At 37.9% G+C, this 14132-nt stretch overlaps 1 protein-coding gene across 1 annotated transcript in view; it reads right to left on the bottom strand.

The window, feature by feature from the left end:
* The window catches only part of SHC3 (SHC adaptor protein 3), a 58556-nt gene extending 44669 nt beyond the window's left edge, over positions 1-13887 (bottom strand). The window contains exon 1 of the mRNA XM_085312348.1: positions 13321-13887. Coding sequence (XP_085168474.1) covers positions 13321-13860 — 540 coding nt within the window. The 5' untranslated portion in view covers positions 13861-13887. The remainder of the gene's footprint in view (positions 1-13320) is intronic.
* Positions 13888-14132: the final 245 nt, after the last annotated feature.

Genomic DNA, 14132 nt, shown 5'->3' with positions numbered 1-14132 from the left:
ACGTTGTCCTGCTGTTGCTGTGGCAAACTTCCCACCCAAGTTCTGCCACCATGGAAGCCTGCAAGGACGCCCTTTCGCTGCAGGTGTTGCTGGTAACACAAAGTGCTCATCGGGAGAAAGAGCCTGCCTTTGGCAAAATACTAGCCAGCACCCACTGGGCATACAGCAGCACAGCGGGAGGAAAACTTAACAGTTGAACAACCATTCAGATTTGTGTCAGAGTCCCTAGATGTTTAAGCAGAAGGATGGAACAGAAGACTAATTCAGTGACATTTCTAATGTAGGGTGAGCTATAATATTAGCTGTGGACAGACGGAAGACTGGATATGCAGAGAGAAGTATATTTGTATCAACAGTAGTCACAGAGCTTCAAGTCAGCTGTTAGAGATTTCAGTTTCTCTGGTAGTTTAGGATATAAATATTTGCTTTTGAATGCTCCATCTAGCTATCAAGCAACATGATATKGAAGTCTTCCCTAACATGAATGTTATCCTATACAGGCACACTCTAAAGTAACACAAAACATTCCTGCAGCCAAATCCTTGAAAATTCATTAATCTTCCATGTAAAACATGCACTCACAGCTACATAAAGGAACATGCACATTTTTCAGAGYTCTTTCATTACACACACACACTTCCAGAAAATCCAGACTAATCCTTCCAATTATCTTCTGCAATATAGTCACTGCACCAACTCAAGAGGACGGGCAGGCCGATGTAGCCAAGAGAGGGGCCCCGTCCCCGCGCTCCTTAAGGGAGCCCARTGTATCCTCCCAGCCATGCTACATCCTCGGGTTCTCCCCTTCCTGCGGGGCAACACGCATCATCCAGACTCTTTGAAGGAGTCCTCCGAGGAAGCCTGGTGACTGCACTCCAACAGCGCACGCAGAGGGAAAACGTTCGGCATTGCTGCCGTGCTTCCCGTGGTATCTGCACCGTCACAGACCTGCTCTAGGACTCAGTAACACTGCATGAAAGAAACATTAGCAGCCTTCTTCTGAATGAGGAGAAAGCCCTATATTTAGCCGTTGTCAGAATCTAACACCAAAAATGTGTCATCAACATATGCTACTGTGAAAAACAGAAAGGCACTCTTCTGTGCTTTCGTACTTCTACAGTTGGTAATTTTTATATCAGTAAGTAATCATGTAGAAAGCTTTATAGTGAATCAGTATTTCCCCCAAAGGGTTTTTTCTCATTAAAGATTGTGCATTCTAATCCAGACAGAAAACTCTAAGTAAGGATTGATCGGACGGAAATGGAACGGAAAATCTGAAAACATGTCTTCTTTAGGGTTCAGCTACAAATAAGCCTTGACCCTTTGGCTGCAAATTTATCATCACCAATTGCTCCATGAGACAAGTAAACCAACAGACCTTCTAAACGAGTAGAAATGATGACAGATATGACAGTCAATAGGTTTGTATTTCTCTTAAAAATAGGCAGTTTACTTCTTCAGTAATCGGTGAGAGGAAAACACAGTATTCCCAAGGGTACTTCCAATTTTGATCAAAAACTAGCTCTTTTCCTTTTTCTCTTGTACAATAACTGGCTTCTGTAGTATAAAAATACTTTTTAATTGTGCCCTATATTTGCAGAACCCTAATGATTCTCAACTGATTATTGTTAGCCTATTTTTTCAATGAGCTGTTATATCCTATTTGAATGCAAGGCTGTTTTGCACAACCGTAATAATAACGGGATGTAGGAGGCCTGTATCAAGAAAATAAATACACGCATTTTCTGTATGAGCTCAAAATCTCCCAGAAATCACTTCTATATACTTACATATTTCTATTGGTTAATTGAAACATGATTTTAGCWTAATTCAATACAATTTTGGCAAAGTACGAAGTTTACAATGTACTGCTTCTGTATTTTGTTCTTTGAACTGAATGCTTAAATTTCCAACAATAGGAATGCTGCTAAAAGTATGCTATTAAAGTTTGTTGGAAAAAGGGATAAGCTTCATAAGTTCTTGATTTAATTATCACAGTAGAGTTTATATAACATTTTCATAAGAAACTGCAGGGAAATAAGACTTTCTCTGTATATCAGTGCCTTGATATATTTTGATTCACTGCACCAAACAGTGGCAATGTTTGTTTAGTATCCATAGTATAAAATAGTAAAAAGATAGGTCACATTTTAAAATTCTCACTGCGTGACTATGAGTCACTGCAGATTTGCTAGATGTCTAGCTTCTAATCATTYAAATCCTTTCACAGTGAATTTCCTAAGGATTTTCATATAGGTTTTTCAGCCATAACTAAAGGGAGATTGACTTCCAGAAGATTTCTGTTATCAATTGAAGAGCAAACTGTCTGGCATTGATTAATTAATACTGAAAGATTGGGAAACTTTTTCAGCTAAGTAAGTTCACTTCTGTCTAACTCATTGTTAGTAAAAAAAAAAATCAGCTTGTACACAAAGAAAGGCAGATATTTTGTTCTATTTTATGATTTTTTTCTTGCATCAAGTTGTTTAAATGATAAAGAAGAATCCATCTTAACATAAAAAWTATTTATACATGTATATATATACAGACTTGGAAGTGGTATATATTGACTTCATGCACATACAAATATACAGTGTCACTGTTCTTAAAAAAAGCTTATCAAGAATCATAAAAGGGTAACAGAAATCTATTTTCTTCTCACTTCTGAAATGCAGTATAGAAATAATTATAACTATTTTAATGTTCTGGTGGACAGCCATGTATCTCTATTAATAAACTGACATGCATGTTTATAAATAAGAAGATATCAAGATTTGCCAACACTCTTACAAAGCTGGAAATTGCTTTTTCCTTTTTTTCCCCTCTATTGCTAGAATGTATTTTCACCTGATCTCGCTGAAAGAAACTAGAATTTAAGGTCTGCCCTACATTTCTTGTATTGGAGTTATAGAGAAGAGTAGTTGCGAAGATCTTCACACAGCACAAAAATAGAGGGCATTTTACCAACAACAAAAGAAAAAAGCCTATCACATAAACATCATGAAGAAAAGAAGTTCATACCGAGCAGGATATGTCTACAGGTCTCAGTCATTTGGATATTAATAGTGATGTTAGTGGTCTTACATTTGTGCCCTATGAAAACATGCTAGCAAAATCTCACAATCAACTCATATGGTAATCATGGAGAATCCCTTTAAAAAAAAAGGCCAAGGATTCAGCCAGGGAGGGGATGAATATATTTTATCTTATCCTGAAAAGCAATTTCTTTAAGCCAACACTAAGATCTCATTTCTTGTGAGTTTGGGAAAAGAGACTACTGGGAAGCAAATTTTGCTTCTGACAATTTTCTAATCTCCATCACAAATGGAGTTGAAAACAACACATCTTAAAATAAAGACCTGTTTCTCATTTCTTACTCTCATGTGAATGAATTAAGACTGCCAACACCAAGCTCAAAAATATTCACGCCACACAGATGCTTAATACATTGAGCTTTTGCAAGATTCCACAAAAATATCAGAAGCTTCTCACCTACAATATTTCTTATGTTCTTATTTTACACATGTATGTGTTTGYGTGCAAAAACTCAGAAATGCTAGAATCAGAACTGCACATATTGGACAATCATTTATCCTATTATTATATATGCAAATTCATTTTGCATTATGCCTCAATTTTTGTATGTGCAAATGTTTTAGTAAAAAACAGACAGTATTTGCAAAAACTTTAGTTCAATACCTTTTAGGTTTAATTTTCAAGGTATGTAATGCAAGATGAATGCCACTATTACAATGTGATATTAATCAATGTGAATAGCTATCCACAGTATGCATTGCTCTATCATAAATGAATTGCTTCATCTTTGCCAGTGCATACTTAATTCAGAGAACACTTTCCAGACTATTTTGTTTGCTACCTAGAATATCCAATAAGATACATTGCCTTTTAAAGCACCATGCAGATTAGTTCTAGCAGCTTATGTTCTGCATCAGAATTCCTTGAATACAAACATGCAAAGGCTTCTGCAGCCAAAACATTTTGCTTCAATAGCGAAAAATCATAATTAGATATTCAAAACCATAAATACGGACACCGTAGCTAGAATTATTTATTATATTATTGATGTTACCTTAGATACTGAATCGAACTGCTTGATGAGGAATATGACCAGAGCACAGTACCAGAAGACGAAAGTTCTAACAGATGCTTTTCCACTAAGCTGAATATAAACCTATGCTAAGTACCTGAAACTCTATAACAACAGCTTTCAAACCGGTACATTGGAAAGTGTGATTTAGGAAAGACACTCTCACAGTTACCACTGAAAATCTGAAATACATGGGGAGGGAGAGTGGGAGGCCTTTTCTCTGTCAGTGCTCCATGTGCCTCTCTTCCTCATCGCAAGAGTCCAGCAATTAGAATACATCTTTCTTCCTGAATCTTTATCAACCCAGTAAATAAAAGTGGCTTTCTCTTTCTTATGCTTAAGTATCAGTTATCTGTGTTTGCCATAAGAGAGCCCAAATTATCACCCGCAAAGTGGAAGACAGAGGAAGTAAGGATAGTGAGAGACATCGTGGGCTCAATTTAAAGCAGGAGAAATCCCTAGAAGGTGTCCWTGTAGCACAGAGGCCATGCAGACATGTAGAAAACAGCCCCCAAGGTAATGGAGGTCCCAGCAGGTGCCAATGGCCCAGATCACCTCGCCAGGGACCTGCTCCATGTCAGCTCGGGACAGGCACCTTCAGTTCCCAGCTTGTGCCCCTCATGCAGCCGCCTGCCTGCTGTTTCTCTCTGACAAAAGTAAATATAGGGCAAGAAGGGCTTCATTTGATGTTTCTGCTCACTTTGTGCTCCCTGCTTATTTTTTGACAATAAAATTAATTTACAAAAAGGTCAAAATGGCAGATATATACCTTCAACAGTCAGTATTTTGTTTTCTCTTCCAGTGAGTGCCTACTTTATGTGCATGCCATTTATCCAGTGTAAATATTGCCCTAATAAAAGAATGACTTCAGAACAGTGTGAAAGCAAAGGGAAATCTATTCTATACAAATACATAGTATTGTAAGTAGTCCCAACCTTGTTTTAACTTGAAAAGTCCACCCCACCAAACTCTTCATGGTTAGCATCAACTCTAGTTCTCGAGACATCTCTCACTTAACTTACTAGAGGCTAGCTTCCATGCCTAGCATTAAGCAACTTGAATTGTTATTCACAATACTGATCTAAAAAATATGTTCATAAATATTGCTGACCACAACCTAATCAAATATACCAGACTAAATGTCTTACACAGACAACACTTATCTTGTATCTCACAAGATATAAGATATCTTGGCTATCTTTTATCCAAGATATTCTCCTCGACTCTGATCCATCAAAGCAACCATACGATATATTAACTTTGAGCTTGTGAACAACTTAACTGCATCTCATGAAACACTTTTCAAGTATGTATTTAATAGGGAATCTTTCATTCTCTCTACTTGCTGTGACATGCACCTTGTGCTGGAAGATCCTCTTTGATGACTGCTGCAAGTGCATCACAGAAGATCATATATCAAAGGTAAGGTCTGCTTAGCTGGGCAAAGTTGATTTTTTTTTCACTTTCCAAAATTTCTACTGCAATTTCTGCTATAAATATGCTCAGTTTGCAAATTAAGAAGATATTTTCTGATTTGCCAAGCCTGCCTACTCCATTGAAGTCCTGGGAACCTGGAAATCATTTTTTTTCCTTACCATCTGTACCAGCATTCAAATTTCATGAACTAATTTAGACCCTCAGCAAAGGGAGAATGTGCTTGGCTGGAGCCCCATTCACATGGCAGACCTTTGCTCTAGTGGCTTTAAAGAGCAGTATGGCCTGGTGGAAGAGCACTGCACGAAGCCTTGCTTAGACATCACGCAAGTCCACAGCAATAACTTCCTAGATAACCTTGAGCAAATCACTTAAACCCTCTAAGTCTTTGTTTCCTCTTTAGTAAAATCAAAAGATTGATACTTTTTATTACAGAGTAATTTCTATTAAAGCTTGTGAACAAACTTCAGAGCATCAAGATCTATTAACAATAAGCATTCCCAGTACGATAGATATTAATAATAATAATACATACAATAATAATATTATTATTATCCTACAGCAGAGTGAGCCAGACTTTGTTGTCTACTGAACACTGCTAAAGTGCTGTAAGTGAGATGGGTTCAACACAGCTGGTAATGCAGTTTGATTTCATACTAGGTCTTTGGTCAAAAATCATCAATACTGATGATTTTTAGCATTCCTGAAGCAGTTAGAATAGCAATAATCTAGGAATAGGACCATACTGGGGAGTGCCTCCATAGTTTCTGGCCCTAGAAAAGGTTTTGAGCAGATTCAAAACACTTGGCTAATGTTTTCAACAGCTTATAGTAATGTTTGTAGTGCAGCTTCACACTTAATTATTTCTGTTCAGACAGAGACTCTCCATAGTTTATCCGCTTGGCCTTTTCCCTCTGTGACTGCTTAGACTTTAGCAAAAAGTAACTAAAAATGGATAAAACCGTATCATCGGCATGCAACAAGTGGTGATAAAACACGGCACATGCCTTCAGCCACAAGATGGGCATTTCTGAAACATTCACCTCTAGAGAAGTTAAGGGTGGAAGGTACCTTTAAAATTGCCTCTGGTTAATTAAAGACACTKGTCTGTAAGAAAAGAGACAGCTCTGTTTGTGATAATTATATTGTCAGAGCTACACAGTGTCAAATGTTAGTGAAGATGCTGGTTTCCAATAAGCCATGCACTCCTTAGTATAATTCCTATGCTAATAAAAGCCAAAAATGGGAATAAAGGCATGTTAGTGTAATAGCCTATCTTCAGGAAGCTAATGGTGCTGAGCAGTCCCCAAGATAGGATTTTTCTCTCTCCTTCAGGCTTGTCCTTATTATTTCTGGTATTTGGTTAATTTATGCGTCCAATTTCAGGAACTGCTCCGAGATAATAAAAAAGACAAAACAAAAATCCTTGTATCAACAAACATGATGTGATGGTGCTACAGAAAGAAAGCTTAGTTCATTTTTTCTGTTTATCTCACATTATTTTCTTTGTATCTCCCTGCACCATCTTCAATTTATTTTTATCTCTATCTTTTTGCTTACCCTTCTTGGATAATTTCAAAGGGTTTTTTTTTGGTCTTTTTAAACTTTCAGTCACGACTTGAATTTTCAGAGCCAACCTTTTGAGAATGATATCTTTTTTGACCCTACAAAAAACTTATTTGAGAAATCTAAGGGAATAACTACCATCTTATCAGCCTTATTAAACAAACACTCTAGATTATTAAATTTTTCCCCAATTTCTCTCCAAAAATGCATGATGGCCGCAGTAAGGTTGCAGGGGGTCCCACCATCATTCCTGTCAGAACCTGCCTGAAATTCATCTGACACAGCCAAAGCTAGAGCCACGTCAAACGTTACAGTATTAYATGCAGTACGAATGCCACATGACTGCATCGGACCACGCCAAACCAGTACTGAGCCCCTTTTCCCCTGGGACTATGGAATTTGCTTCATTGCTTGGGAGGATCTATCACCCTGGACAGGTCAAGTAGCTGGGAAGGCACCAGTCCTCTGTGCCACTGTCCCAGGGCACACCTGCACTTGTCCCATTTCAGACCCCAGGAATATTCAACGTTGATACTTCGTGTGTTCATCACTTCAGCTTTCCGCTCTGCAATGAAGGCAGCCTATAAAACAAGCGCAGTAAGGGTGTTGATGGAAACAAGGGTTCTCAGTGGGACACATTGCTGAGGGGCAAAGGAGTGCTCAGGCAGGAGCAGCAAGGGCAGGCTTAGGTTTTCCCGGAAGATCTTAGTATGTCCTCTGCAGTAGCAGATATTTACACTGGGCACACAGTATTCTTCTTACAATCGATATTCGAAGGCAAATAAAGAAACCAATAAGCCAATTTCCAAGGGGAAAAAAAAAAAGAGAGAAGAAAAACTGGTTGAATGTAGTTTTACATCCTAAACTTATCTGACAATTTTATGACTTTATATAACTGGTAGGACTGTATCATTTTTCCTTAAAAAAAAATACAGCTGTGACTTTACTATTCAAATCAACATTAACACTGCCCAAATTGTGTCACTTACAAAATAACCCTAGGTATGGAAATTATGTCAAAGCTTCTACGGCGTTTTGCAAATGCTCATACTGCAAATCAGACATTCATGTTGAGAACTTGATCCTTCAGCACTAAAATCATTGCTTTTTCTGAAATGTGTGCAACTGTACAATAATAACACTTGATTCATACAATTAGAATAATATTATAATTAAAGACCCTCCTGTATGATTTCTGCACCTAGGATCTGATTCAATTTCTGTGAGAAACTCTTTTAATATCAGTGGGCTGTACAACAGGCTCACAGTATTTCAGATCGACGGAGCTCAAAAAACGGACTTTGAGCTGAACAACAAGCATCACTGTCATTCATTTATAGCCCATATGACAGTGAAAGCAAATGTGAAGGCTACTAAGTGACTGCAAAGGAATATGGCATACTAGGAGGCATGAACTGCTAAAAGCAAAGCTGTCTTTTTTACTTACTTCTTCTCTCTTGCCTAACCAAATGCATGCAAAAAAATCCAAGGGCCAAGGGACCAGTTTCATGATGCTCTGAGCTCACAGAGTTTGGGTATTTGGGTTGAGGACAGCAGAATCTGAACTAAAGGATTACTATCCAGTCCTATTACTACCATATGCCTGAACACACAACCCACTTCTTACACACTCAAAGCTCATTACAAACAGGATGCTTTGGAACTGCGGTACTGGTTATTTGAATCCCATGCACAAAAATCTACTGAGTAGGTTTTTTACTCAGGCCATTTCAGATTGACAGTGATAAACCATCAATACTGCTGCAACTTGACTGAACTTAAATCTGATCCTCCCTCTACTAACAAAAAAGGATCAATTTTTCTGTAAAGAACAAAGATAAATTTAGCATCAACCRAAAACCAAGAGAAACTAGCAAGTCGTGCTGCAATGTTACTATTTAAAAAATGGGGGGGGGGAAGCATAGAATGTAACATTGACTTAATTTAAAGAGGTAAGAAAGGAAGCAAAAAAACCTCTTGCTTTTTTTATACAGAATACCTTGGCTACCTTTCAAACAGGTGGGCTAAGAATGACACCATCAAGCCACAGAGCTTTCGTGTTTGCTCTTACTGTAAAACAGCGAGAAACTAATTCTGGTTAGAACAGAAGAAAAAAGAGAAGCAGCTTCCAAGGAGCTCTGAGGTCTTCTGCAGTAAGGCCGTGGAGGATGCAGCTTCTACCATGTCAGCTCCATTTAAGGCTGTGGATTAGCCATTAAAGAGAAAAGTCATTTTGTAAATTCAGTATCTACTTGCAGAGATCTTCTAAAATCATACATGTCCTGTCCATACCACTGAAGGCAATACCACAGTGCAAAATAAAAGGACGCAATAAAAGCATGTAACATAGTAATTCAGTTGATCCTTACGCACATACTTAACTTTCGGCATAGTAGCAGTCTCAGTTATTTCAATGAGAATATTCCTGTAAGCAGTGTCATGCAGAAATGTTTGCAGAACGGAAGCCTCCACTTTGTGATGTATTCAAACAGCTTCACAAAAGATGTCGGTTTTCCTCATCAGGTGTAAAAAGCTGTTATTCCCCCCGCAAAACACGAAAGCGTTAAAATGTTAAAGAAATAATTGCAATTAGGCATTATACTCTTTAGATACTTTGCTATAATCTCCATAATTTAACACTCTTTTTCACTGAAATACTATTTGCCTGGCTTAGGGTGCTCATTTTAAGTTAAGGTCTTTCTCTTCCTATTTCTCAGATAGTATCTTTGTATCTGTTTTTAATACTCTTCTATGCCACTGTCTCATCTTTAAGGCTGGTTATCTCTTTTGGATAGGCTGTATACAAGGTTATAAATTATGATAGGTGTTTCAGGTTTATTTAGTTTTAACTGCTGAAAGCCAGAGACTTAAACTCATCAACACTTATGAGAAAACTCAACTACAAGTTATCTAAAGGCAGATGTATCTTTGCCTCCTATCCTGACAGTTCATTGTACTCTTAATTAATTATAACAAAACCTAAGTATCTATGAAATTACTCAGTTAGCCYCACCAGTAGACATTTATCATTGGAAACAAGTGGATTTCACCGAAATATTTAACTAGTGTTACATTACATAGCTTTACACTTCTTTATTGTATGTATTTGTTTTTCTGACAACATGGTCATTTATAATCACTCGCCATAGTAATCTGTCCCTCTATGGGGAAAACATTGAACTCTTCAATGACTTCCATCACTGCAAACCACTTCATTTTTTCAATTAATCCACGATTTGTTAAGCTGTTCGGCAGTAGTGTCAAATAAAACATCAGTACCTCCCTGTTTCACGTCTCCTCATTTGGCCATGGCCAAAGTCTAATCTGTTATACAACTAATTTTTTGTTTGGGGGAAGAATTTTTTCCAGCAAAAAAGAATAAAAATTCAACATGAAATCCACAGGGAAAATTTAGACTACAGAAAGTGCCAGTAGTTTCACAGCTGAAAATAATTCTGTTGCAACAGGTCATGATAATCAGATCACAGTTCCTCTATATCATAATCCTATGCTCATTTTTAAGCATTACATTTACACTGGCCATTTTAAAAAACGGTCAGTGTGTGACCAAGAGGTGAAGATAGCAATAAAGTCTAGTTAAAAAAAAAAAAAAAAAAAAAAAAAAAAAAAAAAAAAAAAAAAAAAAAAAGACCACCAGCATCAGTGAGCAAAATGTCACTTTTCCTTTTTACAATTTTTTATTTTGTTAACCACTGTGGTTAACAAAACCACAAAAAAAAAGTTTATGGAAAGGGTGTCATAAATACATTGCGTATTTGTCATATGGTGCATGTAAGAGCCTTGTTCCTTTTACTTCAGGAGGTTCCAATGTCAATTATACCGAATTGTCCAGTAGTGACAGTTTACCCTGCCCCACAAACCATTTTTGTGTTTTGAATGTGAATTAATGAGAAAAATAGTAACCCAGTGCACATTTACACACAAAATGATAAAAGCTTTGCTGGTTAACAACAAATCTAATTTTTGTCTCATTTAACTAATGGCATATGGAATGATCTGCAAGGCATATGGTACTAATTAAATACGGCACAAGTCCCCCCAGATAGTCAATATAGCCATGAGGTATCCAAGGAATGTTCCCCTTCAGTGTACATTATCTGTGTATTGATTGATGGTCTGAATGCATAAAAGCCCTGGAACTAACAATGTTCAATGATGTGGGAACTGCACTTCTATTCTTATCTACGTGAATGCTGCAGTTGCTGAGGAAAATTCGGAGATACTTAATGAACAGACAAATTATGAACTAACGGGGACTGGTTTGTTTTCATTCATATGGTAGCCATTGGTGTTGGTATTTCTTTTTAACCTTTGTTTTGACATCTACAGCACAGTTTTGGGACTCAAAATGCCGGAGAGCAGTAAGTTGAAGATGTCACCCTATTTTTAATAGAAACGATAAACAGTAAGATGCCATAAATTCCAAGGACATGAACAAACCCTAAAGTGTAAGTTGTATAATGCTAAGGATTCATTTAGAGAAGTCTAACATACCTATTATGTAAAAATATGGTTTCAAATACTTGACATCAGCTGCACTAAGGGGTTAATTATTAACTTTGAACATAAGTCCACCCATATTTATTTTTAATCCTCTTTTCAATTCAGACTCAAAGATTTCAGCTTCCTCTAGCATACAGAGGGCCAACCAGTGAAAAATTAACTCACAGAAATGAGTATTGTGTTTGTTCTGCTTCATAATTATCACTTCAGGTAACACAAACAGCAGCAGTGAATTCTCACAGTCATTATCTGCCTGCTTACCATGTCCTAAGCCAAATACAAAACAAGAGTAGCTGAATTGCCTGAGCTTATGAGAGAATGGCAAATGACCTTCTGTTAACCAGAATATTGCCATGCAAAAGAATGACAGTCTTGCTACAACTGTATCCAGCTAGCATCAGTGGGTCACTTTTTACCAAACCACTTCTCGAACAGCTACAGAGCAGCAGTTTATATTCTGAAAGGCAGTGCTGGCTCCTGTAGTTCCAGCAAGTCTCCAAGTAGCAAAAAGAGAGTACATTTTACCCAGCGCTTTGAACCGTCCAACTTACTCAAGCTACCATCGCTTGCAAAATCTACCATCGGCACCAACAGAGAGAAAGGAAAGCTGCTTCCTTCCTAGTGCCCTAACTGTTAAATATGCACTCTGTTTCTGATAAGGAGACTTGAAAGAAATCGATGGAGAGTTAAGCAGCAAGGCTGTCACTCACTTTAAAGCATCCTGCTATAAACTTCATGCTGTGACTTCTTTTATACCCAAAAATACGACGAGAACAAAAATAGATCTAAAATCTTATTAATTATCTACTACAAAACAGTGTGACACTCAAGATACAAAAGCCACTAGGCAAATAAAACATCATGCTTTAAGTATGAATTCTGGACAGTAATGTTATTCTTACACTTACTGCACACTATCCTGGAAGGTGCAACCAGAATCTTACCTGACTACACGAACACTGCAYGTACCCTGTTCTCAGAGGCTCGAATTCCACAGTTCATTTCAAAATACTTTCAAAGCATGCAAAAATATTACCCCAGAAACTTAATATTTGTGACTCTTGACATGCAGTATCAATGAACTGAAAAGAGCAATAACATTTAAGGTGGCTGAATCCCTATTATGTAAAGCAAGCTGCATTCTCCTGCTCTACCCACAACAGTATTTCTATTTGTGGAACAAGATAAGAATTGCAGTCTGTGCCTTACTGCTGTATGATTTCAAATATAATTTCACCTTAAAAACACACGTGTCCTTAAAGATATTTTCAAACTGAAATATCATGCAGGATAAACAACAAGGAGTCTTTCTTTCCTCCTGTAGATTGCACCAGACACACTGAAAGCCTATGTATCCAAGGTATATACAGTATACCATATAACACTGAAAACCTAAATTCAGAAGAAGGAAAAAAAAACAACAAAAAGGAAACCAGCTTTTAKCTTAAAAATAATATTTTTACATAGTTGTAAAACATTATCTGACAAATAGCCTATTGGCAGGTTTGCTYTAATATAGCAAATTAACACTGCTTTCCAAGCCTCCCTTTCTGCATTTACATACCATGCATTATGCACAAAAAAAGGAGCATACAAATAGAGATCTTTTCAGCCTGCCTAGCCTGTCACCGAAACCGGCGGAGAATTTTTCATTGATAAAAACAGAGAATGGAAGAAATCAGACCAACCTTCACAATGTACGTCACACCAGGTCCCAGGATCTTCTCACTCGAGTGCAGCCATCCTCGAGAGGGTTTATTGACAAAGCTGCTACTTTGATTCCAGTCTTCACCTCCCGGGTGCATTTCCTCTGACCGTGTTTTTTTCCCCATGCTCATCTTGCTCACGTCCTGCTGAGAACACGAAGTGGCAGAGACAAGGTTACATGTGTTGTCTGAAGCCCCTGCTGCCGAGCTAGAAGCACTCGAGCTTCCTTGCAACTTGGAGACAGCAAGCTCCTTTACTGCAGAGGAGAGGTTTTTGATACCCAAAAGGCTGCCTGTGTTAGAGAGTTTCAGGTGGGACACTTTATGGATGAGGGTGCACAGGGTGGTGGGTCCATCTTCTTGGTCCTTGCGGAGAACCTCTGGCGAGACCAGGTAGGAAGGTGCCGTAGAAGTCGTAGCAACTGCTGAGACCTTGCTGTTCATGGACAAATTGTGAATAAGATCATCAACTGATGTCACCGAATCATTCCTGAAGCGGTTATACTTGGTACGTTGAAGCATGCCCTTCTATCTGGTTTCCTGCATATGTTCTGGCAAATCTGATGCCAACGCAGGAGATGCCTGCGCTAACATAGCAGGCGATTCATAACAACACGGACGGGCAAAACGAGATTTTGGGGTAAAAAAGCAAAGAGTATAAGGAAGAACAAAAATACATATATTTTAAGATATTTCTTATGGTTCCACGTTAAGGTTGGGTGAAGTAATAGTTTTCTATGACAGAGATCCCAGTCCTGCTTAGAGCTGCCAACTCGCTCACAGCAAAAGCATGA

The sequence above is a fragment of the Rhea americana genome, unplaced genomic scaffold, assembly GCF_003343005.1.
Source record: "Rhea americana isolate MKP2758 unplaced genomic scaffold, rheAme1 scaffold_11, whole genome shotgun sequence".
Taxonomy (NCBI): domain Eukaryota; kingdom Metazoa; phylum Chordata; class Aves; order Rheiformes; family Rheidae; genus Rhea; species Rhea americana.
The sequence above is the reverse complement of the archived record's forward strand: the minus strand, read 5'-3'. Positions and strand labels throughout refer to the sequence as shown.